This window comes from Emydura macquarii, unplaced genomic scaffold, assembly GCF_026122565.2.
Source record: "Emydura macquarii macquarii isolate MOO-44397 ecotype Brisbane River unplaced genomic scaffold, CSIRO-AGI_Emac_v2 contig_2676, whole genome shotgun sequence".
In the NCBI taxonomy this organism is placed as follows: Eukaryota; Metazoa; Chordata; order Testudines; family Chelidae; genus Emydura; species Emydura macquarii.
Genome location: NW_027132813.1, coordinates 24,101,830 through 24,128,294, shown reverse-complemented (window position 1 = coordinate 24,128,294; position 26,465 = coordinate 24,101,830). Strand labels below are relative to the sequence as shown.

The following is a 26,465-nucleotide window of genomic DNA, read 5'->3' as shown; positions in this document are numbered from 1 at the left end:
TGAGAAATTCCAAGCCTTCCTCAATTGCTCTCAGCATAGCTGAGTGGAATTTACAGTGATGACTGAGTGCATATATAAGAGCTTCTCCACTTAAGTTATATGTTCACACCTCACTATAAAGCAAAATGTCACTCTAGCTTTGCTTGTGTTGTTTTTTTAAATTAGTTTCTACAATATTTCTATATATTTTGCCTATATTTCTTATAAACAGTTGCACTACAAATATAGAGGAAACAAATTAGTAAGCTTTGTAGTTAACTTTTCATAAAATATTTTTTTTACAATGGGCTGTGATTAAAAAGTTTGTGGTGCTGTTATAGTTACATGCTTCAGTGGTGGTTCTCAGAGTGGTTTTGTGAGCTGTTGCTATTGGTTCTCTGAGCCATTCTAGCGGTACTTGGAATGAAACACTTAGGGAAACAAGGAATGGGGGACCTAGTTGGATCCATGAGAGAATCTTTCCCTTAGGATGTCGTCCATAGACTAGAAAGCTGGGGGATGCCTGAAGTAGAGTATTGACATTCCAACTAGTAATGTGTTAATAAGACAGAAATTATTTATTCCTTTTTTAGGCTCTTTCAATACCAGAGGTGCTCTTGGAGCCTTGATGGCATGCCTGAGAACAGCTAGAGCTCATGGACTGTTACAATTTACAGATATCATGAGGGGTGGTCTACTATCCATTGAATGTGTAAAGCAAGGTTTAGTTCATCAGCATAATCAGGTAGAAGAAGAAAGTTATTTTTGTGCTTTAAAGTTTGAAGACTTGGTTAGTCCTTACAGTGTTTTATTGAAGTGTGAATATAGAAACTTTCTCTCAAGTATTTATTGCAGGTAAAAACAAAAAAATCTATGGTTCACTTTGGAATGTTTTTGTAGGTTCGGATTGATGCTTTAGGGTTGCTTTGTGAAACTCATCGCAGCACAGAAATCTTGTCTATGGAAGAGATGCAGCTCATTCAGTTTTTTATTATGTACAATTTGAACAGCCAGACTCCTGCAGTGAGGCAGCAGATTTGTTCCCTACTAAAAAAGGTAATCTTCAAGAATAAACAATATGTAGCAAGGCCCATATATTTGAAACATAACAAAAATGATGCTGTTTAAAACCAGCCTCTTAGCATGTTAGAAAATAAGGACTTTCAACTGAAATATATATTATTTATAATACTGTAGTGCTTAAAAGCTCTAGCTGTGGATCAGGCCCTGTTATGCTAGTACTGTACAAACACAGAGCAAAAAGATGGTCCCTACCCCCAAGAGCTTACATTCTAAATACAAGATTACAGAGAGATGAGAGAATAGAAGAAAGCAAAAAGACAATTTGGTCAACATTTTAGTCAGAAGTATCAATGCATTATCAGTCTTACTCTTGCTATGATGCCTATAAAATAAACTTGACAAAGAGTTTTGAGGAGGATAATGACGTAGATTTGAAGATGTTTATGGGGAGCTTCTCACAAGCATGAGGAGCAGCATAGGAGAAAGCACAAATGTGCTTGTTTGAAAATTTAACAAGTGGGTGAAGGAGGCTGTTATCATTGTCTAATTGGAGATGGAAGTTGACATTTCGATTAGTGAATGAGAAGTAGATAGAGTGGGGAAAGGCTGTGAAGGAACTGAAGAAAAGGAGCTTTTGTTTATGATAGGGAAGGGGGAGCCAGTGGAAGGATTCAAAGAAGGGTGTTGTGGTCAAAGCAGTGGGATACGAGAGTGATCTTTGTAGCAGCATGGGGAGATGTCAGAGACAGGCTGAGATTTTAGTTTGGACAGAGAAGACAGGTCTGGAGTAGAGAAGTTGATCTGCAAATTGTCAGCATAGGAAGGTAGTTGAATTTGTGCTTGCAGATGAGGCCACCTAGAAATAAGGTGTTGAGGGAGAAGAGAAGGGGACCAAGGACAAGGCCCGATGGAGCCAATTGAAAAAGTTGGAGAGGGGATAAAGGAGCATCCTCTGAAAGGTCTGCTGAAGAAGTAATTAGAGAAGAAAGAGGAGAACCAGGAAAAGACAGTCATGAAATTCAAGGGAAGACCAGATTCAAGAAGAGCACGGTTGATCGTGTTAAAGGCTGCTGACAGGTCAAGGAGGTTGTGGCTGATTCTGAGCTTTGGTGAGGAAGAGGATGATAGAGAATTTGGCATGAGCAGCATCAGAGGAGCATCTGCAATGGGCAGAAGCTGAATTGGAGTGGGTCTAGCATGGAATTGGAGAAGAGGAATTCCAGATGATGATTTGTAGACCGTGTGTTCAATGTGTTTAATGTTGAAAGGGTGATGGGGAGGTAGTTGAAGAGACAAGTGGGGTTAAAGGTGGGAGAGACTGAAACATTCTGGTATTGTGAGGGGAAGAAGGAATCAGAGGATAGTGACAGGTAAAGGAGAAGAGTAAGGTAGGATATCAGAGTGGGCTTGAGAGCAGTCAGGAGATGGGATGGGATGAGGTCACTGAGGCATGTGGAAAGGTTAGGAGGAAGACAGGAAATATGAAACTTCTATGTTTGTGATGTGGAAGAAAGAAGAGAGACTTGGAGGTAGGCAGGAGCTGAAGGTAATGAGATATGAAGAGGTTGTGGTTGTGAACTTTTTAGAGAGTATGCATTCCAGAGACAGCAAGAGAAGGGGAGGAGGGGAATGGGCATGAGGTTAGGAGTGGTGGCAGGGATGAAAGAGGTGAATGTGGGATCTAGATTTGTGCTAAGCAGGAGAAGGGGGCAGATCAGGATGGAGAGGGGAGGATCAAAGAATGGGATTATTACATGGTGCATGGACTTTTACACTTTTTGAAACTATAAGTAACTAAACCTGAAAACTATGTCCAAATGTTTAAATCTGCTATTATTATACTTTCAGTGTGTGTCTGATCAACTACACTTTGCTTGTGTTTTAAAAGTTGTTCTGCAGGATACAAGAAAGCTCCCAGGTACTTTATAAACTGGAGCAAAGTAAAACCAAACAAGAGTTAATTAAAGAATCAGCTAAGTGGGATCATTTTGCGACTTTACAGCAATATAAAGTAAGTATTGGAGCTGTTACAAGAAGTCTAATAATAATAATGCATTTTTATAGCACTTGAAAAGCATTAACTACTAATCCATATAACACAGTCAAGAAAATTGAAATGAAGGATATCTAGCTGCCTGCCTGGAAAGTTCTTGCTTTAATTTTCTGAAGTGAAACTGAGAAAAGCCTTTGAGGCTGGGCAGCTGAGAAACCCCAAAATTCCAGTTTGGTTCTCCCACAATGGAAATCTTTCCTGGTTTGGGGCAAAAACACTTTTTAAAAGCTCTGCTGCTTCTGCTTTTTTTTTTTTTTTTTTTTTTTGGGGGGGGAAGAGTTTTCCATTTTCTGGCCAGCTCCAATTTTTTGCCCATTGTGTTGGTTGGTATAACTATGTGGGTGGCAGCTTCTATCTAATGCTCACTACATTTTTATTAATGTGCATAGCACTCAAACTGTACTCAACATATGCCTTTTGTAATCTGCAGGATTTCATGTCATCTGTATGTGACAAACTTTTTGAAGCCCTGTTACCTGGCTCATCCCATCCAACCAGATTTTCTGCATTAACTATTCTGGGGTCCATAGCGGGAATATTTTCTGTTCCAGAAGGTGAGGTGTCTGATTTTCATGGTGGAGCAATGGCTAAAGCACACTGGTTAACTGGGTACTCAATTTCTTTGTCTGTTTTGCAAAATTTACACTTCAGCCACAGTTTGCTATGTTGTTTCTTCTTTAAATAAAATGAAAGATGCCAATAGAATAAAAAAATTCTGGTTTTGGAATAAGTGTAAATTAAGGGATGGTAAATGAAATTTTCATAACCATAAACACTGTTAGATTTTAAAAGACTCGAATGAGACTTCATTCTCAAAGTAAGGCATGCTGAAATGGGGAAGGTTTTTTATTAGGTGATTGCTCATGTTCTGGTGCTGATAACTGTTAAAGTATTGAGATACTATTTCTTCAGTATCAGGAATATTTGAACATTCTAAAGTTTCATTATAGGAGCCTGTTTTGAAGTGTTTATAATTAGTAAATTCTGTGTTTAAATTGTATGAGCAACTTGAAAATAAAATGGTTTGTAAAAATTACATAGAAAAAGCTAGGTATTATTTGAGCAAAACATCTGTTCAAACAATGAATGAATTAATCTTATTTTCCTAAGACAATCTTGTGAACACCAAGTCGTAGTGGGAATTGTTATAGAAGCTTTCAGAAATCAGAGATGATATACTAGCAAATTCAGAAACTAGATAATATTTTTAGTGGACTGTATTAGAAATTTAGCTAGAGTGCTCTTATATGGTAGGCGTAAAAAAGTGTGCTTTTCAAAACAGCTTGAACTTTCCAGGATGTTGTTTCATTCCTGTCAATCCCAATTAGTCAGTCATGAGTCAGAGCCCCAAAAATCAAGGGGTATTTTAAAGAAAAATAAATGTTTAATTCTTATTATTATCTTCTGGGTTTTGAGCTTTTAGAATTCATTCTGGTCACATTTTCAGTCTTTTCTTCAAAGCCATAGGGCTAGAAACTTTTATTTAAAAAAAAAAAAAAAAAAAAAAAATGTAAGCTGAGTTTCTCACCTAATTACATAGCTCCAGGTGCTTGAGCTTTAAAGGAAAGGTAATGTGGTGAGAGTTGGCAACTCTGACTAATATTAGAATTTTTTTAATATGGCAAGTGCCTTTTGTACTGTCTGGGGTTTGCTTTTTAGTATGGCAAATATATATTTTAAAAACAACATGCATTTGATTTGTGGGCATGAATAGGAAAAATATGTGATATGTGTTAACATTGAAATAATGCATTACTCTGTTTAGCTCTAACACAGTCTTAGATTTTGTCTACATGATGGGACTGTGTGCACTATGGAGGTGTGATTTCTAAAGCAATATGTTGAGCATTGATCAGGCCACATAGATCCAGTTGGCGCACATTAAATGTTTAACTAGGGAACATTCAATGCGCACCAGCAGGGTCCACATGGACCAATTAATGCTTAACACATTAGTGTGCTTTAGAAATCAAATCCCTGTAGCGTGCATTACCCCACCATGTAGACAAGCCCTTAGGGTTTGTGTTAGTTCCATTAAATAAAAATGGAGTACAAGTTCTTGTTTTCATAATAACAAAGCATAATGGAGACATTGATTTCTTTGAACAGGTCAGGCACAAGCAGTCTTTCAGTTGGCTCAAGAGATTGATCGTGTCCGTGTTCAAACTCTAATCCAGTGTTTTGCCAGCACTTTTGAGGAAGTACAAGTTTTAGCATTTGAACTTCTTATGAAACTACATGATATGTTAGATTTACAGGTATGACACAATTTGAGTTTAAAGATACGAATTACCTAAAAATCATACTTCCCATTTTAACCATACTTCAAGAACACAGACCACAAATTAAATGAAGAAAGTCAAAATTTGACGGTCATTTTCACAGTGAAGAAAATGTGTTTTTGGTATGATATCCTTTTTTGCCTCGTTGCTTGGAGAATGGGCAAAATTGAGGGGGGAAGGGAAAGGAACTTTAAGAAAATGAATGATTCCTAAGTCATGACTTTCAGCCACATGACCTTGTACTGTGATTTTATCATATCTCAGACATTAAGGAGGGGTCAGGCCAAGTCACTACTTAGAAGGTATTAGTGATATGTGTGGTTCAACAGTTTTCAATCTCCAGCATGTTTGAGGCACTGTGTTGTTGAAAATGCCGTCTTCCTGAAGAGGCATAAAACCTGAGGACCAAACCACATGTGGTCATCGAAGATCCTGTGGCACACTCTGATAGAACAGGGTTAGTGACCCAGATATTCTGGCAGACTTCTAAGTTGGATGGTTATATACTGAGGATCTAAATTCCCTCATTAATATCACTTGAAAAAGGTACTTGTTACTTCCTGCTTCTAAATATTGTGTTACTGTTAAGCAACTTCTGCCTTCCTCCCTGAGGTGTTTCAGTTTAGTGGTGGATGAAGTGAGGTCAATTTGTCCTTTGCCTATCACTAGGTAAGGAATTCTAGGAAGGAAGGCGCTAAAGAGGTGAAAGTATTGACTATCCATGCCCTTCACTATCTTTCTGCTATGCCTTCTTTTTGAAGGGTATTGCTGAGGGATTTGATTTTCAAGCTGCTATCTCCATTGTCTGCAAATTGTCCCCTTAATTTATCTGATACTGGTTTATTTAGTTCTTGCCATTTATTACCCTGAAAAAGTTTGATTTGAAATGCATAAATAAATCAGTGGGCAACTGCTCTTTGTTTTGGATTGGGAGTTTTTTTGTGCTGCACAGTATATGCTGCAAAAACAATGAGAGTCCTGTAGCACTTTAAAGACTAACAAATTTAATTTCTGCAGGCATGAGCTTTCATTAATCTTTAAAGTGCTACAGGACTCTTGTTTTTGCTGTATACAGACTAACACGACTACCCCTCTGGAACTTTTCACCGCAGTGTATGCTGTGCTCTTCTATTATAATATGCATAGGGCTTTTTCTATATAAAGTCTGTTACCTGTTAAAATTCAGAAGAACATGTTCTGCTTCGAATTATGTCCCTGTGGGTGCTCCACTTCAGGTGTTGGTGTATCCCTGCACTGTTTATGGAGAATTTAAGCAGCAGTGTCTGTCTAGATCACGCAAGTGTGGTCATTGTCTCGCGGCATTATTGGTGCCTCATCTATCGCGTGTGCGATCCAGCCACGTCTGTTCCTTCTCAACCATCCCTGGCCTGCATCAGAGCTCTGTAGTGGTGTCCCAGAGTCTGTGCCAAATCTAGAAAAGGTAGTTAGAAATAGTTTGTTTCATAGTATAGCTAATAGTAGTTTAGTTATTTCATTTAGTTAATTAGTCTCAGTTAGTTTAAAAAAAAATTTCTTCTTCAAGTGCTTGCTTATATCCATTCCAAGTAGGTGTTTGTGTGCCATGTGCACAGTTCGCCAGAAGGTTTTTCTCCTAGTAGTACCCATAGGGTCGGCTCTGGTACCCCCTGGAGTTGCGCCTCCCTGGTGCTCTATATAAGACCCTGCCAACCCTCTACCTCTTCAATTCCCTCTTACTGCCCGTGACAGTTGCTGGAATCTTGCTTTTGCTTTTCAAGTCTAGCCATTGTTCTCCTAGGAGTACCTGTAAAATAGTTGAAAATAGTTTTTAATTAGTTAATATAGTCTTAGAATAGGATAGTTACCACTTATCGGTTTCTAACTTCCACTTCCCCGCTGGGTACGGTGCATACCTGGCTTCAAGTTCTGTGAGTCCTGTAGGGAGCCTATGCCTAGAGACAGCCCTCACTCATCCTGCTTAAAGTGTTTAGGGGAGTCTCATCAGCAGGATCCCTGCAAGATTTGTAGGAGCTTCTGACTAAGGACTCAAAAGGAAAGGAGCCAGAGGCTAAAGTTCCTATTAATGGAATCAGCCCTCTGCCCCATGGAGCAGAGCCCAGAGGACAAGAGGCTTTCCACCTCGGTTTTAGTGCAGAGTGCATCGGCATTGGCAAAGGAGGTGGCGCTGAGACAAGATCCTGTGCCGAGGGATGCCCAGCCCTGGCATATCTTCCTGGCACCGAAGGGCTCAATGCGCGGAGAGGCACGGAACTGTTCCCATTCCCCAGGGCCAGGCAAGAAACAGAAAAACAAGGGCAGGGGGTGCTTCGAAGCGCCAAGTACATCAACACACAAGAGCTTGAGCAAGGTGCGACCCACGTCAGGCCGCCTAAGCCCTGAACCTGCAGTGGTGGCACCATTGACTCCGGCCCCATGGAGGGGTTCATTGAGTCCACCCGCGCCCAGTGAACTCCCTGGAGAGACAAGAGGAGGAGTTACAGCTATCCTCGACGCCAGAAACTTTTGAGGTGGCGAGGGAGCTTATCAAGACACGGCCCCTCTGCTCCCACTGAGGAGGGACCCTGAATAGGTGCTGAAAAAGGCCACGGTGCCATTGAGGGGCAAGGCTGCCATGATGGCATGGTCACGTTCTCCTCGGCGCCGCTCTGCAGCACTGCGCAGAACTGCACCTCTATGGTCACTGGGAAGTGGGCGGTTCTCCTTTGACTTGGAGGCAGAGTTCTATTCTTTGAGGAGCAGCTGGCACCGTCCTAGCCGGCATCTGAGGGCAGAGGTGGGGCACCGACATTTGATGCCATGGACCCCTCATTGGCAGATGCCTGCCAGTGGCTGTTTTGGACTCCGTGAGCTTACCATCAGGCCCAAAGGTCCCAGTCTGGCAGGTCATATTCTCTCACCTTGGACTTCAGGTCCCGATTATCCCACTCTGCCGGAAGCTTTCCATGTGGCACCGGGGAGGGCTCCAAGCACGGTGCTGCGTCGGACACTGCCTTGGACCCTGACACTGAGGAAGAGGATCTGGCACCACATTACCCTTCTGGTGTCGAGGGTCAGGAGTCATCCACAGCTCCTTTCAAAGTGTCCTCTTTCTTGTCCCCTGATGAAGCTGTGGCAGGAGGAGTCCCTGCACCGATACTGGATGACAGCAGGGCGCACCAGGAGCTTCTTCGCAGGGTGGCCCAGAATATGGGTCTCCAGGTGGAGGAAGTTGTGGAAGGAGCAGATCCGATGGTGGACATCTTGGCCCTGGAGGGCCCCTCCACAGTGGCTCTGCCGCTAATTAAGACCCTTAGAGAAATGAGAGAGTCTCTGTGGTAAACACCTGCTTCTCCACCTCCTATTGTGAAGAAGGTAGAGAGAAAGTACTTCATACCTTCAAAGGACCACAGTAATTTTTACACTCACCTTCTTTCAGGGTCCCTCGTGGTGATGGCAGCCAACGAGTGTGAGAGACAAGGTCATCAGGGTCCCATGCTGAAGGCTTAAGGATGCCAAGAAGTTACAGCTTTTCGGGAAGAAGGTATACTCCAACCGGGGTGCTTCAGCTTCGAATTGCAAACCAAGAGGCTATCCTTAGTAGGTTTATCTTCAATTCCTGGCAATCCATGGAGAAATTCAGGGAGTCAGTCCTATCAGACGCCAGGGCTGAATTCATTACCATGGTGAAGGAGGGTAAGACTGTGACAGAGACACAGCTCCAAGCAGCCTTAGATGAAGCAGATGCGGTGGCTTGGATGATGGCCTCAGGGGTGGCCGTGAGAAGGCGTTCCTGACTCCAGGCCTCAGGACTTCCGCATGAGGTCCAGTTAACGACCCAGGACTTATCGTTTGAGGGCCCAGCCTTGTTCTCTTCCCAAACAGACTCCAAGCTTCATGGTTTGAAAGACTCTCATGCCACACAGAAGTTTCTGAGTTTACACATGCCGGCACCCCAGAGAAAACATTTTAAGCCACAACCTATGCAGCAGTTATATCAAAACCAACCGAGGCAAGATCCCAACCACAGAAGGGGCAGAAGTAATAGCAAGCCTCTAACCAGAGCTCTGGGCAGATGAGGTGATTGATTCTCAGGGTCCAAACAAAACTTTTGAGGGTGCGCCCAAGGACGGCACCCCAATCAGGATCTCAGATCCACTCCCCCTTTTATTTTCGGACCGCCTATCCCACTTCTACCGTGTGTGGTCCCAGATCATGTCAGAGCAATGGGTTCTATGCACGTTGAGATTGGGATACCCGCTCCAATTTTCATCTCCCCCGCCCTCCCTGTTCTTCTTCCAGGACCCCTCTCATAAGCAAATTCTTCAGCAGGAGGTGCAAGCGTTTCTAAGTGTACAAGCAGTGGAAGAGGTCCCTTGGGAACTAAGAGGAAAGGGATTCTATTCCCATTATTTCCTAATCCCAAAAGTCAAGGGCGGACTTTGTCCCATTCTTGACTTGTGAAACCTCAACAGATTCATGAAGAAGCTGAGTTTCCACATAGTCTCTTTGGCCACTATCATTCCCTCTCTGTATCCAGGCAATTGATATGCCACCCTCTATTTGAAAGATGCATATTTTCATGTAACCATCTTCCTGGGGCACAGGAGATGTCTCTGGTTTGTAATCCATCGGACCCATAATCAGTTCAAGGTCCTGTCCTTCGGTCTGTCTGCGGCCCTTCCGATGTTCACCAAATGCACTGTAGTCACTGCATTCCTGAGAAGGGGGAGAGTACAGGTGTGTACCGTACCTTGACGACTGGTTAGTCAAAGGGCGCACCAGAGAGCAGGTGGAAATGGATGAGAGACTGATAAGGTCTACTTTCCACAGGGTAGGGACTTATGATCAATGAACAGAAGTCAATGCTCATGCCCGTCCAGAGGATAGAATTCATCGGGGCTGTGCTGGATTCCTGCCAGGCCAGAGCGTCCCTCCCAGAGGCCCGTTTTCAGGCTCTTTGGGACGTTATAATGGACCTAAAACATTATCCCCAGACCACGGCATACAATTGCCTAAAGCTGCTAGGCCACATGGCAATGTGTACTTATATTCAGCACGTGAGACTGCGCCTCCAACCCCTACAAGTGTGACTGGCTTCAGGGACATCATAGACAAGGCAGTCTCTCTCCTTTTGGAACCATTAGAGACCCTAGACTGGTGTTGCGATCTCCAAGTCATATGTGCAGGGGTCCCCTTCTTGGCATCCTGCCCCTCTCTGTGCCTGATGACAGGTGCTTCGGAGATGGGATGGGGAGCTTACCTAGGGGAGCTCAGGATCCAGGAGATTTGGTCTAGTGCAGAGCTCTCCCTCCACATCAACGTGAGGATGCTGAGGGTAGTGCACCTTGCTTTCCAAGGTCATCTAGAAGGCAAGGCAGTGTCAATTTTAACAAACAATATGACAGTGATGTTTTGTATAAACAGACAGGATGGCGCTCGCTCCTGTCCCGAGTGCCAGGAAGCCCTCAAATTATGGGACTTCTGCATTGCTCAATCGATACACCTTGAGGCATCCTTCCTGCTCGAAGATCAGAATGTGTTGGCCGACAGCCTCAGCAGATCCTTCCTCAGTCACGAGTGGTTGATCTGTCCAGATGTGTTGAGTGGTGTCTTCCATTGGGAGGTGCTGCCCACATGGTCTTACTCGTCATGAGACTGAACAGGAAGTGTCTGCAGTTCTGTTCCTTCCAGAACCACAGCCCAGAGTCCATTGTGGATGCCTTTCTCATCCTATGGATGGACCAGCTGTTCTATGCTTTCGTGCCTCTCTACTAAGAGGCCCCACTTGAGAGAAGGCCTGGGACCCCAATCTCTTAGTGATGCCTTCCTTCTCAAATGGGAAACAACACTCCTCTACGCGTTTCCATTGATAGATATCCTTACTATCAGGGGTGATGCACAAGACACGCCTCGGCAAGGCCAGAGTCATACTAATAGCCCTGACAAACTTGGTACTCTTACCTCATGCGGATGGCGATCTGTGTTTCATATCATCTCCTTTTCCAGAGGGACCTTCTATCACAGAACAAGGGTCAGATTCTCCACCTGACTCTGGAGAGACTCCACCTGAAGGCATGGCTCGTACATGGTTCCATCATGATGAATTAGCCTGTTTGGAACAGGTTAAACGTGTTACTAAACAGCAGGAGGCCAACTACACGTAAAACCTACCTTAAAAAATGGAGGAGATTCCATGTAAGGTGTCAAAACAAGTGCATTAATGCAGTTTCTGCATCCCTCCCATTAGTGCTAGACTATATACTGGAGCTAAAAAACTCGGGACTATCCACAAGCTCCATTAAAGTACACCTGGCAGCCATTAATGCATTCCACCATAAGATCGACAGAACATCACTATTGCTACATCCCATTACCAACCGCTTCCTGATGGGTATACAGAATATTTACCCAGAAGTACACGATCATATGCCAACATGGGACTTGAACTTGGTATTAAGATGCCTTACTGGCCCTCCATTCGAACAGCTGGTTACATGTTCCCTAATACAGCTATCAATGAAAGTAACGTTCTTGGTTGCTATTACATCTGCATGATGAGTAACTGAGATAGTGCCCTCAAGGCCCACCTTTTGTATTCTATATTTTTTAGGGATAAGATCAACTCACCCAAAATTCGTTCAAAAAATAGCATCGTTTTTTCACGTAAGCCAACTGATTCATCTCCCTACATTCTGCCCCAAACCACACGGGAGCACACAAGATGCTATTCTGCATACTCTAGATGTCAGATGAGCCATAGCATTCTACTTGGAGAGAACTAAGTTTTTCCAGAAATCTCCAACGCTCTTCATCTCCATAACAGAACACTCTATAAGGTTCTATTATATGCCCAGAGACTGTCCAAACGGCTCTCTAGCTGCATCCTCCTGTGTTACCAACAGAAGAAAATACAACCCCCAATGGGGATCAGGACTCATTCTTTGAGATCGCTGGTGACTTCAGTTGCCTTTTTGAATAGTGTACCACTCATAGACATATGTAGAGTTGTGAATTGGGCCTCTGAACACACACTCATAAAAGATTATGCAATCTCTCAAGGCTCAGGTTCGGATACACTGTTGGACTTCACAGTGCTATCCTTGATCGTGCAAGCAACTCCAAAGCCCCTTCCATCCACAGTGGGACACTGCTCTACAATCACTTGAAGTAGAGCGCCCACAGGGACACACATCATGAAGGACCTCAGTTACTGCACAGGGTGGGTAATCTTCTCTTTTGTTTTCATAATGTTTTGAAGTGTCTGAGCACTGCTTTATATATGGAAGGTCTTATTTTCAATAGATTTGAAGGTGTGCATTTGCTGAATGCTACCAAATGTGCTTGTGCAAATCCATGTCTTCTACATGCAGTAGTCAGCATACAAAACAGATAGCTGTGAGCAAATGCATTCCAACAAAGTCACTGAAAATCAGACGTCAAAGTGTTTGAATTAAAATAATTAGCACCACTGATATGCAAGCTCAAAAAAATGTATATTGAAAATTACTAAACTTGTATATTTTTATTTCAGGATTCTGAAAATCTACATCTCTTATTTCAAGCCGGCATGGATCTTAGCACAAGTATCAAACCCTATGATTGTGTTACAGCCTCATATTTGCTGAACTTTTTAATACATCATAAAGGGCTGCTGGGTGTTTGCTTAAAAAATCAACTGGTTACACATACATTTCAGATAGTTGAGGATATGTCTGCAAGCACCATGGAAAAGAATACTTTAGCTGGTTAGTTTTGCGGAATAGAAACTTTTTGGATTTGTTTGTTTAGAAGCCCCCGTCTTATTTTCTTTTAGGCTATTGTTATGGGCATTATGGAAAAAAGAAATGTACCAAACTTCTTATGAAATTCAATTAGATTTAAGCATTATACTTAGTATAACTAAGACTGTCTGAGAGCTGATAACTCCTGCAGGTCAACTCAGGGATGGTGTCCTGTCCTAACCCTTACCCCAAACATGTACTGTAGGATAAAAAGCTGGCCCCGCCCTCCTGCACTAGATTTAGCCTTATAATCCTCCACTGCCTATGCATATTCATAATGAAAGTTTGGGCTTTCTTAAGGGCATGCATAAGGGGGGCGAGCAGGGGCACGCCCTCCCAATAATCATCGGGAGCACAGAACTGCTCTGGCCCTGGGACCATGGGGTTGAGGGGGTAGAGTGAGCTCCTCTCAGCCATGGGAGGGGTTGAGGGGGGTAATGAGCTCCTCCCGGCCGCAGGGTGAAGGGGGGAGGAGCGAGCTCCTCCTGGCTGCCGGGGGGGAGGGAGAAGAGCAAGCTCCGCCCACCCATGGGATGAGGGCTGGGGTAGAGCGAGCTGCTGCAAAAGGGGTCAAAGTTAAATTTTTGCATATGCCTCTGGCATACTGCTTGTTGGCATACTGCTCTTGGCCCCTCAGTCTTTTTTTTTTTTTTATTTGCACAAGAAATGCTTCTGGAAAAAAAAATTATTTTATGTATTTATTTATTTATTTATTTTTAGAGCTTTAAAAATTGGGAGGTCACAAACTGTATAGAACCACCTATAGTCTCAGGCCAAAATTTTTAAACCTGGCATCCCAAAAGCACCTAAAGTCATCATGTTTTGACTCTTAAAGTAAATGGCCTGAATTTTTTCTGTGGTGCCAAGCACCAGCAGTGCCTGTTGAAATCTGCTGAATTCCTAATGGCCTGCTGTTTAGCCCTGTAACCATAAAAGACAGATACAAAGCAAGGGCCTGATCTTTTTCCTGAGTTTTGTGCCTCAGAATTTTTCCACCCTTCCTCTTAACCTAAAGCGGGGGTATTAGACTCATTCTATAGAAAGGGCTGAATTCCATTTTCAGTTTGGGTCTATGATCTTGGGTTAAAACTTTAGAACTACATAGTCCCCTCAGTCAACACCAGTGGGCCGCAAACTTTTTACTTTGCATTCTCCCTTACCCCTGTCCACATCACCCTGCTCCCTCTCTCCCAAATGGGGCAGGCAGTGGGTTCAGCTGGGGGCTGGAGCTCGGAGTGGGGCCATGATTGGGGACCTGAGGTTAGGGCCAGGGGCTGTGGCGGGCTCTGGTGGCCAGGGCTGAGGCAAGGGGCCGAGCTGGGGGCCGTGTGTCAAGGCTGTGGCTGAGCCGGAGGCCTGGCACCAAGGCTGCAGCCTGCCCAGAGCAGAACTCGGGGCAGAGCGAGGCTGAATGGTGCTCTCTCTCCGGCTCTCCCTTTCCCCCCCATGGGAGCTGGCCCCAGGCCCGACCATGCTCCCCCCAAACATTCCTCCATGCCCCCAAAAGGGGATGCACTCCACAGTTTGAGGACCTCTGGTCCAAACCATATTCCACGCTGATACCAGTGAGCAGTTTGCACAGAGATCAAGAGTAGAATATATCCTTTATGCAGTAAATAAGCTATTTATTTATTTGCTCAGTACTTTATTATTGCTCTCTGCATTGCTCAGTATGAAAATATGATCACTTTTGGATTTCACTGCTATTTCTGCCGTTTTTTCTCTTCCTTTCCACTGTCTCTTCTGCTGTTTTTTCCTGCAGCAGCTCTTCATTGCTTGCCCGTGACCTGTGTTAGCTTAAGTCTCAACCTCTTCAGCATTCCACTGCTAAAATAGCAACAAAATAGTATTTACATTTAAAATGTCATTAGGCTTTAGCGTTAACACACCCCAGTGAGAGTAATTAGGCAGAGGAGTTTACTCCTCTGAATCATTGTTTCAAGTGATCTGCAATCTCAGGCACACAACATTGGTTAATTTTGTTCATATTTGGGAGGTTTTCACTGCAGCTATGAAATCCTTTTTAACAAAAGCTGAGATTTTGCAAGTCAGACTACATATGTTGTGTGAGCCCCACAAATGCAACATATAGGCTGGATTCAGCCGCAGACCATGTCCATCTGTCTGTCTTAGATACTAAAGTATTTGAGTACCTCAGTCTTAAAGTATTTTTGGCACCTGTGATTTAATGTATTGATTAACATCTTTGTCCTAGAGTAGAGTGAGAGGTGATGATGCTCTCCAGTGTAATATTTTGGACCCAGTTTGGTTGTGGTCTTTCAGTGCCACCCCAATATAAATGTTGTAGTAAGGATGGGGAAAGGAGCTAAGGTGCTAAGTACCACTAAGAAAATCAGGCGCCTGCCTAAGGATTTACATGGCTGGTAGGAGACATCCAAGTTTGAATGTTCTCCCAAAATGATTGTCATTTAACTAAACCTTCTTTAAGGGCAAATTCTGCCTTCTATTATATGTATGTTACTTCCATTGATTACAGTGTGAGCTGTATGATTGTGTTTGAAGATATGATTTGGCCATTAGCCCTCACAAACAATAGTCAACTCGGGCTAAGATTGCAAATTGACAGTTTATTGTTGGACATTGAGTGACTGAAAAATGTGGATAACGTGTTGGGGAAAATACCCTGAAGGACAGTGATAGGTTTAAAGAGAATAATTACTGTGCATTTAACACTAATTGTCTTGCTGATCAGCTTAATCTGTATATGTGTTTAAAACCCATTTTCCTTTTCTATGTAATGTTTTTTATTTTAGTAATCAAATATTTGTTGGCAAACCTCGAGCGAGAAATATTCCAAGCTGAAAAGTCTCTGCTGCAAGCAGCAGCTTCATTCCCAATGTATGGGAGAGTACATTGTATAACTGGAGCTTTGCGGCAGTTACCTTTAAAGTAAGTAAAACATACTGCTATGTGTAGTGATAAATCAGTAGTGAAGTTGACTCAGAGCCATTCACAATAAAGAATACCATCGAATTCACAATAAGATCAGCAGTATATAGTCTTAGTGCCCGGATTCTTTACTGTTTAGTTAGTTTTTTAATGGGAGCTGACTTCATAATCTTGATTTATGGAACATCTTATTTAAAATAAGTTGTATAATAAAGTGCAGATGTTATAGTTTTTATTTCAATTATTTCTTGAAGTTTTTAATATATAATTACTTTAAATTCCTTGATTATATTTTCTTAAAGTAACTTGACCTTGAAGACTGAATGGAGGCAGATGGTTGCAAAGCTTATTTTAATGTCATTCAGACTTTCGGCTGTAGTATCTCCCATTGTGCAGAGTTCATCACCCGAGGGTCTTATTCCAATGGATACTGATTCAGGTAAATTAAATAAATTGTTAGCAATATTTCAGATGGCCAGAGTTTTATTTAATGTGATTTGGATGCTAGTAAGTCCAAAGTTTTGAATGGTTATAAACTGTTTTAAATAAAATGTATGTAATCATACATTAGCATTTAAAATCTTCTCAGGAGGACACAATATGTATTGGGACTGGTTCTACTAGACTACTTTGTCATACTCTTTCATCACATACCTGCAACCTACCCATTTTGAGCTCCCCATGTCCTTATCCCCTAACATTAGTGACAAACATCCTGAGTCAACTTCACCATCAGCTACCAAAATCCTTCTGAGTCCCACAGGGACAAGTGAAGGCAATAAGTATGTTACTCTATTAAGGGAGGCTGAGTTAGGAAATAAATCCATTCCCCATATGCCAGCAGTCTCATTCATCCCTGCTCCCGCAGATATACGAAGCTATTGGTGGAGGCTTTGAGCTACCATCTGCCTTTGCACAGGGCCCCACAAAACTAGTACTGGCCCTGGTAGGAAGCTCCAAGCAATATAGACTGTACGTAGAATCTGAGCCAAATCTTGTTGAATTTATATATGTGAAATAATGTGTCTTCAGCCAGGTTACTTTTTTGAGTAAGGTGAGCAACACTACCTGTGTGCAATTTTTGTTAAAGTTTAGTTCAGTTATACATGTTTGATATTGTAAAACAACAGTGAACAGTAACTTTTTTGTTTTAAAAGTTCTTGGATATGTACTAGACTTTTTCCTTTGAGATGTTTTATTTTAAAATATCAGAATCTTAAACCATTAGCTAACTTGGCTAAGGGACATATTTTCTCACATTCTTGTGAGGTATTATTAGTTTGAAGCATAAATATGACTTAAAGTGAGTGGAAGGAAGACTGTTTTCTTAACAAAGGCAGAACAGATTATTAGGAAGCTATTTGCTTTTTTTACTACTAACCAACTGTTTTCTAGTAACATACCTCGAAAGTGTGTGTGGTGGTGGTGGGGGGGGGTGGGGGGGGAGGGGCGGTTGTGTAAAACAGATGCCAAAATGATGAATTATTAGCTTAAATATCTTCCTATTTAATACTTAGAAACTGCAGGTCGTTTGCAGATGATCCTGCATGAGATACAACCACGAGATACAAATGATTATTTCATTCAAGCAAAAATATTGAAAGAACACCACAGAGTAGACTTTGAAAAACCGACTGATGACAAGCCAGCTGAAAATGTTTGCACAGAAATTAGAGGTAATTCAAATGCTGCTTTTTTAATTAAATCAGGATATTTTCCACAGAATAAGCAATTTTTTTATGGATGTTCCAAGTTAGAAGTTATTTGCTATGTATAGCATTTCACATTTAACAATAAATCTGTCAGAAGCGAGTTTATTTATGGGCATGCTTTTAAAGGTTAATTCACTGTTTTTCTAGAAGATTGTGGTTAATCTCTCTTAGGCTACAAGTGAAAATGAGTTATTTGGTGTTGGCCTAGAATCTGTTGTCTTATCTACACTGGCCAGATAATTTTTAACACCTTTATATCACGCTAGGCTTAAACACAGTTTTTGCTGAAAGGTGCTATTGTAATTTCTCTGTCCAATGTACACAAGGCCAATATGGAATTTATTAATGTAATAAAACCCAACTCTCAAACTGACACAAGAAATAACCTCTGCTTTGAAGATTCCATTATTAAAATATGACGGGATGTTGTAAGTCAGGAGTGTGTTATATAGCACTAGTGAATGATAGTGAATGATAATCACAGATTAAAGTATAATTAATCCACTGGCACTGGATGAATTGAAAATTTTAGTTTTCATATATTTTTGAGAGTTTTTGTTCCTATTGATAAATAATTCTAAAATATAAAAAGTTGTATTTTACACAATTTTTTAAAGTTAAAAACATGAAAACTTTCAATTCTCTTGGCTCATTTATTTTCATTAGTTTAAAATGGTTATGGATGGGCTGTGCTTTTTTATTTCATGGAAACCACTGTAAATAGTGTTTTGGACTCCCTTTTTAGTGTAGCTCACGTGACGACCACTAGATGGAGCCATTGGGTTATAAACATTTATGCTTATTGAAGGTCTCATAAAACTTTGACTCTTGGTTAAAAACAAATAAGAATGTGGTGAATGATAAATTTCTGACTGGTATTGAAGATTAATTCCAAAACAGGGGAAACCTATGCTTATTTTTCATCCAGAAGTTGTAGTTATATGTGTGGTTTTATTGCCCATAGAATGGCTTCATTCCCCAAAACAAAGGATTTCTACTCTTTAAAATATCACACTTATTTCCTGTCAAATTGTATGCCATAGGCTTTTTCAGGCACAACAATGTAGTATAGGGGTCTCAAGAATAATAAATTTTGTTCATATTAAAATGATTTTTATAAGAAGATAAAACTTAGCACTAACAATGAAACAAAATTCTGTTAAAATGTATGTAACTGAGCTATATGATATTGCACGTTTTTATTTCATTTATAAGGTAAAGAAGGGCAAACATGTGATGTAACAGCTCAAATGGTACTGGTATGTTGCTGGAGAAGTATGAAGGAGATATCATTGCTTTTAGGGATACTGTGTAAACTTCTGCCTTTGCAGACTGTGTCTGAATCTTCCGATGGGTTGATAACAGTAGAACAGGTATGAAAAGTACTTTCTCTATAAAATCTTTAATTTCTGTAAGAGGTTTCTAAAAACTTCTGAAGGTGAAATAGAATAACATTAAATTGTACATAATTCCTGGATTAATGTTCTGTTAGCAGAAACTCAGTTCGTTCTTGTTCAGTAATGTTAGGGCTTTTACCATGTATAGGCTGCAGCCATTGACATTCTGTCCAGTGGGTGGGAAGTGTTGTACATATTAATTTGGAAATATGAATTTTACTGTATTTTAGTATTTATTTATTTTACTGTCTTTAGTATTTACTGTATTTAGTAGTATTTATTTATTTGTTTCCATTTTGAAGCATGGAAGTTCAGACTTCAGTTGAAAGTGTTCTTTCCTTGGACTTCATACTCAGTAATTTTGTGGGGAGAATTATGTTGATCGTATCTGAGTATCATGTTCTCCATAATACAGTTGATTTAAAATTATAGATGTTTTGTGGGGTCCTGTCCTCTTACCCAGTTTTTAAATGTAAAGACCACAAAAGCCAGCACACAGACTGGGAATGTTCAAGAGGCTTGAGTTCAGTGTTTACAAGAAATTAGCTTACCACAAGCACTGTATTTGGGAATATTTTGAATTTATTAGATTTCTGGTTTTAATTGATGATCTTTTTCCTTTCCATATGGTTTCAACAAAACCAGTTGCCAGCATGGGAAACTGAAATATGCAGAACATACTTCATGTTTAATGTTTTTCAACTGAAAATAAATATTTAGTTTTTCCTAAGGTGTTACAACATTCTAGAACAAAATAAATAACAGTATAGTATGCTGATGATCTGTTGATTTCTTATTTTGTCTCATGTGCAGTGCCTTGAAAATAACATTAATATTTTTATTCACACATTATCTCCAGCTCATATGTTTGCATCTGGTTAACAGCTGTACTTGTACTGTTGCAAAGTTCTTGAGTTTAGATGAGAGAACAGCAATATGTCTCCACTGTTATGTTCCTTAATCTGCTCCAAGTCAAACAAGAATTGGTGTCTTGGAGTTTATCCAGCTCTGAATCTGACATCCCCATCTTCATTTGAAAATGCAGCCACAATTAGTGCTTGCTTCATTAATGTCTGTCAGTGTATTTAGACACACAGAATTTAGTATCCTTGCTCTAAGCCATGAGGATAGGACAGGAAGCTGTTGTACAAATTGCCTTACATACCGCTACCAATCCTTTTCAGTTTTGATCTGTAATATTCCTTTCTTTCCAGTCCTGAGTCTTTCTTGAATTTAGACTGCTAATTGTGTTGAATTGTGCCAAATTAGGTGGGTGGTTTTATGACATGGAGAAATAGCCATGGCAAATATGATGAGATCACTATGTTCATCTCTGACCCATGTCAGGATTTTAACTTGGAGAGTGGTGCTTTGATGTAAGTACTAAACGAATTTAGCACTTCCGGTGTTTAACTTTTCAGTTTCTATATGAAGAGGATTGGACTTTCCAGCCTCTAGGTGTTTGCTGGCCAGTGATGGCTCTCCTTTATAAGAGCATCTGCACCGGGCTAATCCCACTGCTTTCTTTCAAGAGCTTGTATTGGCTGGCTGACTGAATCTCTGCCTATAAAGGAATAGAGTCACAGAGAGGCAGCTCTTGATTGATCCATTTTCTGCAGCTGGAAGTTAGGGATAATGCTCTTTTTCTGTTAATTCATTATTAGCCCAACTTCATTAGAATAAGAGGTCGGATTCACATGGCATTCGTACAGGGCCCAGTGGCTGCCTCATACAGTGGCTATCTGGGGGCTATGGCTTTGGCCAGGGCTGAAAATGAAGTGGTCTTTGTAGGTCTAAGAAGTGTTAAGATGCACTGGGTTTGAGAATCAAAAAGTGACGAGGCTGATGACAGTCTGGAGTGACTGTGGCCTTAATCCTCCTTTCCTCTGCTGTCACAAGAGGTTGCTTTTGGAACATATCTTCAGGTTCCATAAAATTGCCACTACTTGGCCAAAAAGATAATTTTTATCTTTGTGCTCATTGGTTTTTACCATTCACAAATTAAACTGAAATATTAAGGCTTTAATTTTGTATACTCTTACTACTGGTCTAGTGACTTCAGTGGGATTCTGTACAATAGTAAAGACTATGCCTGCTAATAAGTATTGGTGTTTTTACATATATAATATGTCTCTGAACCTAGATCTGCAGTTGCCAACTCTTGCAGTCTTTTCATGAGTCTCTCAATGTTTGGTATTAATACCATAGAACCTATGGTAAAGTCCTTATGTCTGTGAGGAAAATCTTGCAAATATGAATCCTAAAGGTTGAAAAGCTAGAAGGCAAAGAAAAAGAACTCTAAATGTATTTTTAATATATCTTGATTTTTTTGTGGCTTGATTTATGACTTTTCAACATTTGGGATTGCCAAAACTGTTTGTGTTGTGTAAAACATATTTGAGAAGGGGAGAGATTTACACTTGCCTCTGCCTGGAAAGCTAAAACCTTATATGTGCCCCAGGATGATATTTGGATTAAAATTCACTCCAGCAGATTGTTTAGCGCAAATATCTCCAAGTATTGATTTTTTTTTTCTCCCTGTATCTTAATATATGGGTTTCATAATACATGATGAAAAAAATTTAGATTTTCTTTTACTGCAAAATGTCTTTTTCTGTTTTGTGCCAGTTTTTGCTTTACCATAGTTTAGGCACATAAATTACGAATCAGTAGAGTGGAAAACTATATGCAGCTGCTTTAGGTTTTGTGATAGAATCCTCTGCAGTTTATAAACTGTTTCTTTAGTTATCTCTCAAAATGAGTTGATATAATTTTGTTGCTGAGTTTTATTTAAGTCACCTGTCAGGTTGAACTTTTGTGAATTTGCACTCAAAATGTTTAATTGTTTTAAATTTGTCACATGATTTGTGTATCCATTTTTTTTGGTGTCTTTAGTAAACAGTCATGAAAGTTACTGAGAATAATAAGTAGTATTGACAAGATGTTTTGTTCTTTGCAGAACTAGATCATGGCATTTCTGATGCTTACAAACTTAATTAATTAATAGAATTATAGGACGTTGTCAGTGGCATTTATTCTCTGAAGACAACATTTTAGTATCTCTCACATTTTAAGTGAAATTCTCATTATATTAAGCAATTAAACGGAGAGTAGAGACTCTTTTTTACAATCTGTGGTCAGTAGAACCCTTTTAGAAGCTTGAAAAATAAAGTGTATTTTCTTACCAAATAAAAAACTTTCTATTTGGCAAACTGTTTTTCTTTTGCTGTGAACAAAGCCACTTACTTTAAGAATTAATGTATTTGGAAAGTTTTGAGATGTAAGGGGCCGGCTACTTAAAATATGATAGAAATCCTTTTCCCTTCACAAATACTCTTCCAAATATATACTTCCATTCATGCTCTTCAGTGGACATTTGCCTCCAACCTTTGCTAACATCCTGACTAAAACAGCAAGAGAGAATCTTGTTTGTAGCTCTGGAAATCAGTGGTTCCAATAGATCACTATAGTCTTGTATAATTTGTCCTACAGGACAGCTAATGAAATTGGACCATTGAGTGTATGAATTGAGTGTAGCATGATTTTTTGCTAGTTTTCTTATGTTTATAGTAAGATGCCTTTCATCATTTTATGTTCTAGTTAGTTATCAACAAATCAAGGAAAATATCCATGTATGACCTTTTTAACTTGAGGAAATTTTGCTGTGTCTCAAATGAAAAATGTAGAGGCCTAAGGTGTTGTGGACATCATTGGGGAACACTTTTTTGAAATTTCAGTCTCGAAGTATTTTATGTAAGTAAATATACTAGTTGAATCAACTCAGATAATGATTTGCATTTTTTCCCTCATATTTCTAGGTTAAAGATGTAGGACACTATTTTGAACATCAACTTTTGCAGTCCAGGCATAGAGGGGCATTTGAATTAGCTTACACTGGCCTTGTGATGCTCACTGAAACACTCTCAAGGTAAAATCCACAAATTTCTAATTTAAAAAAAGTGTGTAACAGTTTTACACACTGTGATCCTGATTCTGCAGGTGACTGCAAGCAGCTCACTGCACCTTTGTGGCGCTCCGTTTAATGAGGGTTTGTGTGAGCACAGATGTCCACCATTTGGATTTAGTTGCATGATGGATGACTGCATGGGCTGGTTTATTTTAGTTGTATTCAGGCATTTGAATTGGAATGGTAAGAGTTAAATGGCTGTTCTTAAAAGAAAAACATAACAAACATTATACCCTTGTCTTAATTTCTGTACTGCTATACTGAGATTAATAGGAGCTAATGGCACAATTGGAATGAAACCCATGGATTCTGCAGTTTTTAAAATCTGAGAATGAGTGGTAAACTTGCTTTATTCAACAAAAACACCTTTTATATTTTCCAGGAAATTCTCATTACTTTTCATTGGATGAACTGCTTATTCTGACAGTTGAAGAATTGCCTGAAAATAATTATTTTCCCTGTCATTTTATTTTTAAACTGTCCTATGAGAACTAAACCAACTGAACTGCCTCTGACTCTAGGCATGGGTGGGTTTTCCATTAAGTGCGCAGAGAATAATTTCATAAAATAGGTATCAAAGAAGTGTTTGCAATGCTGCTTTGTGACCTGGGGGAATGGGGTGGGTATAGTACTGAGTTGTTAATGAGATAAACCAAAATGCAAAATCTCCCCTAATGGATAGGAAAGTGGACTAAAGCCTACACATTTTCTTTAGACTTACTGTGTTAAATCCTATCCCTGTTGAAGTCAAAGGGAGTTTTGCCATTGTCTTCACTGGAGTCAAGATTTCTTCCCTTGACTTCAGGCAAGGGGTCTAAGTGTTAGGCAGATTCATAAGAGCTACTATTTACTTTCTTATATAACCTTTTATGTTAGAGCTGTACCATGTTTAGCTGTGCTGGTGGGAATTTTTACAGAAAGGAGGCTAGTGTAGACACAGCCACTGGATTCTGAGGTAGCAGTTTATGGGGCCTTTAAGGTAATTGAAATGCAAGTTTTTCAACAGCATGAAGTTGTCATCCTACTTATAGTAATGTGGTTAGTTTTTTCTGCTTATCAGAGAATTAGTACCACTATGCCAGTTTTTGAAATACCAAATGGGTGATTTAAATATAACCACAGTTGATATATAGAGAAAACAATATGTTCAGGTAGTTGAGACTGTGGCAGAACTAAATCTAAATCCAAATCCAACATACATGCCTGTATAACAAGACAGGAAATTAATCACTGTGGGACACTCAGTCCTCTGGGGCACTTTGGCTTTGCAGCAAGAAACCAATCTTTTATGGAATTCTCTTTTTGGAGATTGTGGACTAAGGTACAGGCATGCCTCTGACACATCAGACAAATCTTCATGGTCAACCTAAAGGTGTGCTGCTGTCTCTGTGATCTAGTCAGCCTTAAACTCTGAATACTAATTCTTATGTAACTTTCCAGCTACATTCTTAGTTCAGAAAATACACCTTTCTATCTTTGTACCTCTCCTGTGTGGGCAGGAATTATCCACCATCATGGGCAACTAGTCCATGTCTTGGTGGGCTTCCATCCAGCTAGACAGCTTTCTCGAACAGTAACTCATCTATATTATCCCGTCAGTGAAGTGAAGCCCATCTGGATGGGAATAGACCTGCACGTTTGTACTTGGTATTTCTTATATGTGCCAGCTTACGATACAGAGGCACAGCCTATGCTCCAAAATGTATATGATTTTAATAAACTCTGCTTTAAATAGATCACAATGGGCAAAGAGTAGAGGATGGGATGAAACAAAAGGGATGAGGGATGTCTAGTGTACATCTTTTTAGTTCCACTGATTTTTTTTTTTTCTGATGCCGTGTGTACTGTTAAACTGTGAGGTACTAATGACTGGAGGAATCTCAGACCTTTTGATGGCTGTGAACTCATCCTTCAATTAACATATCGTAGGATAAGGTAATCACAAGCCTTCACCTAAAACAAAATGAGTTTTGGACTGACAGGCTGAAGGTTGTACAGTGTGTGAGCCATGGGTTGCAATTCATTTTGCAGAGGGATGTAATCAAATTTCAATTTTGGGAAAAAAATTAGATGTGTGACTGCTGAGTGGGGAAATGGAGAGAGGGATTTGGGCTGTAGCAGAGTGAGGATGCTTATGAGGAGGGGATAAATTGGGTTGGACGATTGCATCCAACCTCTTTTTGGGTCCCCTGAGGTGAGGGAGGCCTGGCATTCAACAAAGCAGCTCTTCTGATGTATCCCAACCTTCCTGCACTCCCACCACTCTGCACCCAACAGCTCTACTGGTGAAATTCAACTACCCTGCGTCCCACAGTTCTGCCAGTGCACTCCGATCACCCAGCAGCCCCAGTGCTCTCCCACCTTCCTGCATTATACAGGTCTTCCAGCGCACACCAACCACATCACATGCCAACCTTTGTTTTCCACAACTCTGCCAGTGCACCCCAACACTGCATGAAAGCTATTAATGAATGTTGAAAAAACATTAATCGGGGAAATTGGGAGGGGTCACGGTGGACTAGAAAATATATTCGGTATGACACAGAAACATTACAAACTCTGACACAACAGTGTTTCTCGGATATGGGGTCCAGCTATTGGACAGGGGTCAGAAGATCTTTTTCTTAAACATAAAACTGTCAATATTTTGGAACAGAACTTCTTTTTGTAATTTTGGGGACAGCTGGCCAGAATGCTAATTGTGGGATATGTATGTTCAAGTGCCTAAATGAATACTAATGCCTACCAACAACATATCTCTTGTTCAAAAAACAAGGACATTCAGTGGCAAAAAACTACATTAATGTAGGAGCTGAGGGTTTTTTGGTTGTGTTTCATCGTGTTTCATCCCTTTGCAGAATGTTGAGTTGAGCAAAACACAAATATCTGAAAACCAGGAAATGCAGAGTTAAGGTTGCTCATCCAAACTTAACTTTGCCGTCTTTCAGCAATGCTCCAATGTGCCCCGCTAACTCTCACCTTTACTCTGCCAACCCTGAAGTTGATGGAAATGTATAAGCTCTTCACCTCCTTTTACAATCCAGGAGTTAGTGGATATTCTCTAGATTACAGCTTCTTTGAAAGTGGTGCTCCCTATTAACAAGGCCATACTGGAGCTCGTTAACGAATTTGGTGCACACCTGCCACGTGTGCCACGATTCTGGAGAGGGCTAAGAAGTAGTACTTTGTTCCCTTCAATGGGTAGAATGTTTGTTCTTCGAGTGATGGACCCAACGTGGATTCCAGACGTGGGTGTGCATATGTGCCATGTGCTGGAGTTGGAACTGTTAAGAGCAATGTCCATCAATTCACATGCACGCCTCACATTGTCCATGTGGTACTTCCAAGGTCTTAGGTGGCTGCGTGGGTTGACACCCCCTCA

The 26,465-nt window shown here is 40.6% G+C and overlaps 1 protein-coding gene across 2 annotated transcripts in view; it reads left to right on the top strand.

The window, feature by feature from the left end:
• THADA (THADA armadillo repeat containing) overlaps window positions 1-26,465 on the top strand; it is a 345,314-nt gene that overhangs the window by 25,435 nt on the left and 293,414 nt on the right. For both annotated transcript variants that reach the window (XM_067565060.1, XM_067565061.1), the window contains exons 12-22: window positions 573-724; window positions 880-1,035; window positions 2,891-3,013; window positions 3,486-3,609; window positions 5,165-5,313; window positions 12,848-13,061; window positions 15,872-16,007; window positions 16,310-16,446; window positions 17,525-17,683; window positions 18,935-19,092; window positions 22,935-23,044. In XM_067565060.1, coding sequence (XP_067421161.1) covers window positions 573-724; window positions 880-1,035; window positions 2,891-3,013; window positions 3,486-3,609; window positions 5,165-5,313; window positions 12,848-13,061; window positions 15,872-16,007; window positions 16,310-16,446; window positions 17,525-17,683; window positions 18,935-19,092; window positions 22,935-23,044 — 1,618 coding nt within the window. The remainder of the gene's footprint in view (window positions 1-572; window positions 725-879; window positions 1,036-2,890; window positions 3,014-3,485; window positions 3,610-5,164; window positions 5,314-12,847; window positions 13,062-15,871; window positions 16,008-16,309; window positions 16,447-17,524; window positions 17,684-18,934; window positions 19,093-22,934; window positions 23,045-26,465) is intronic.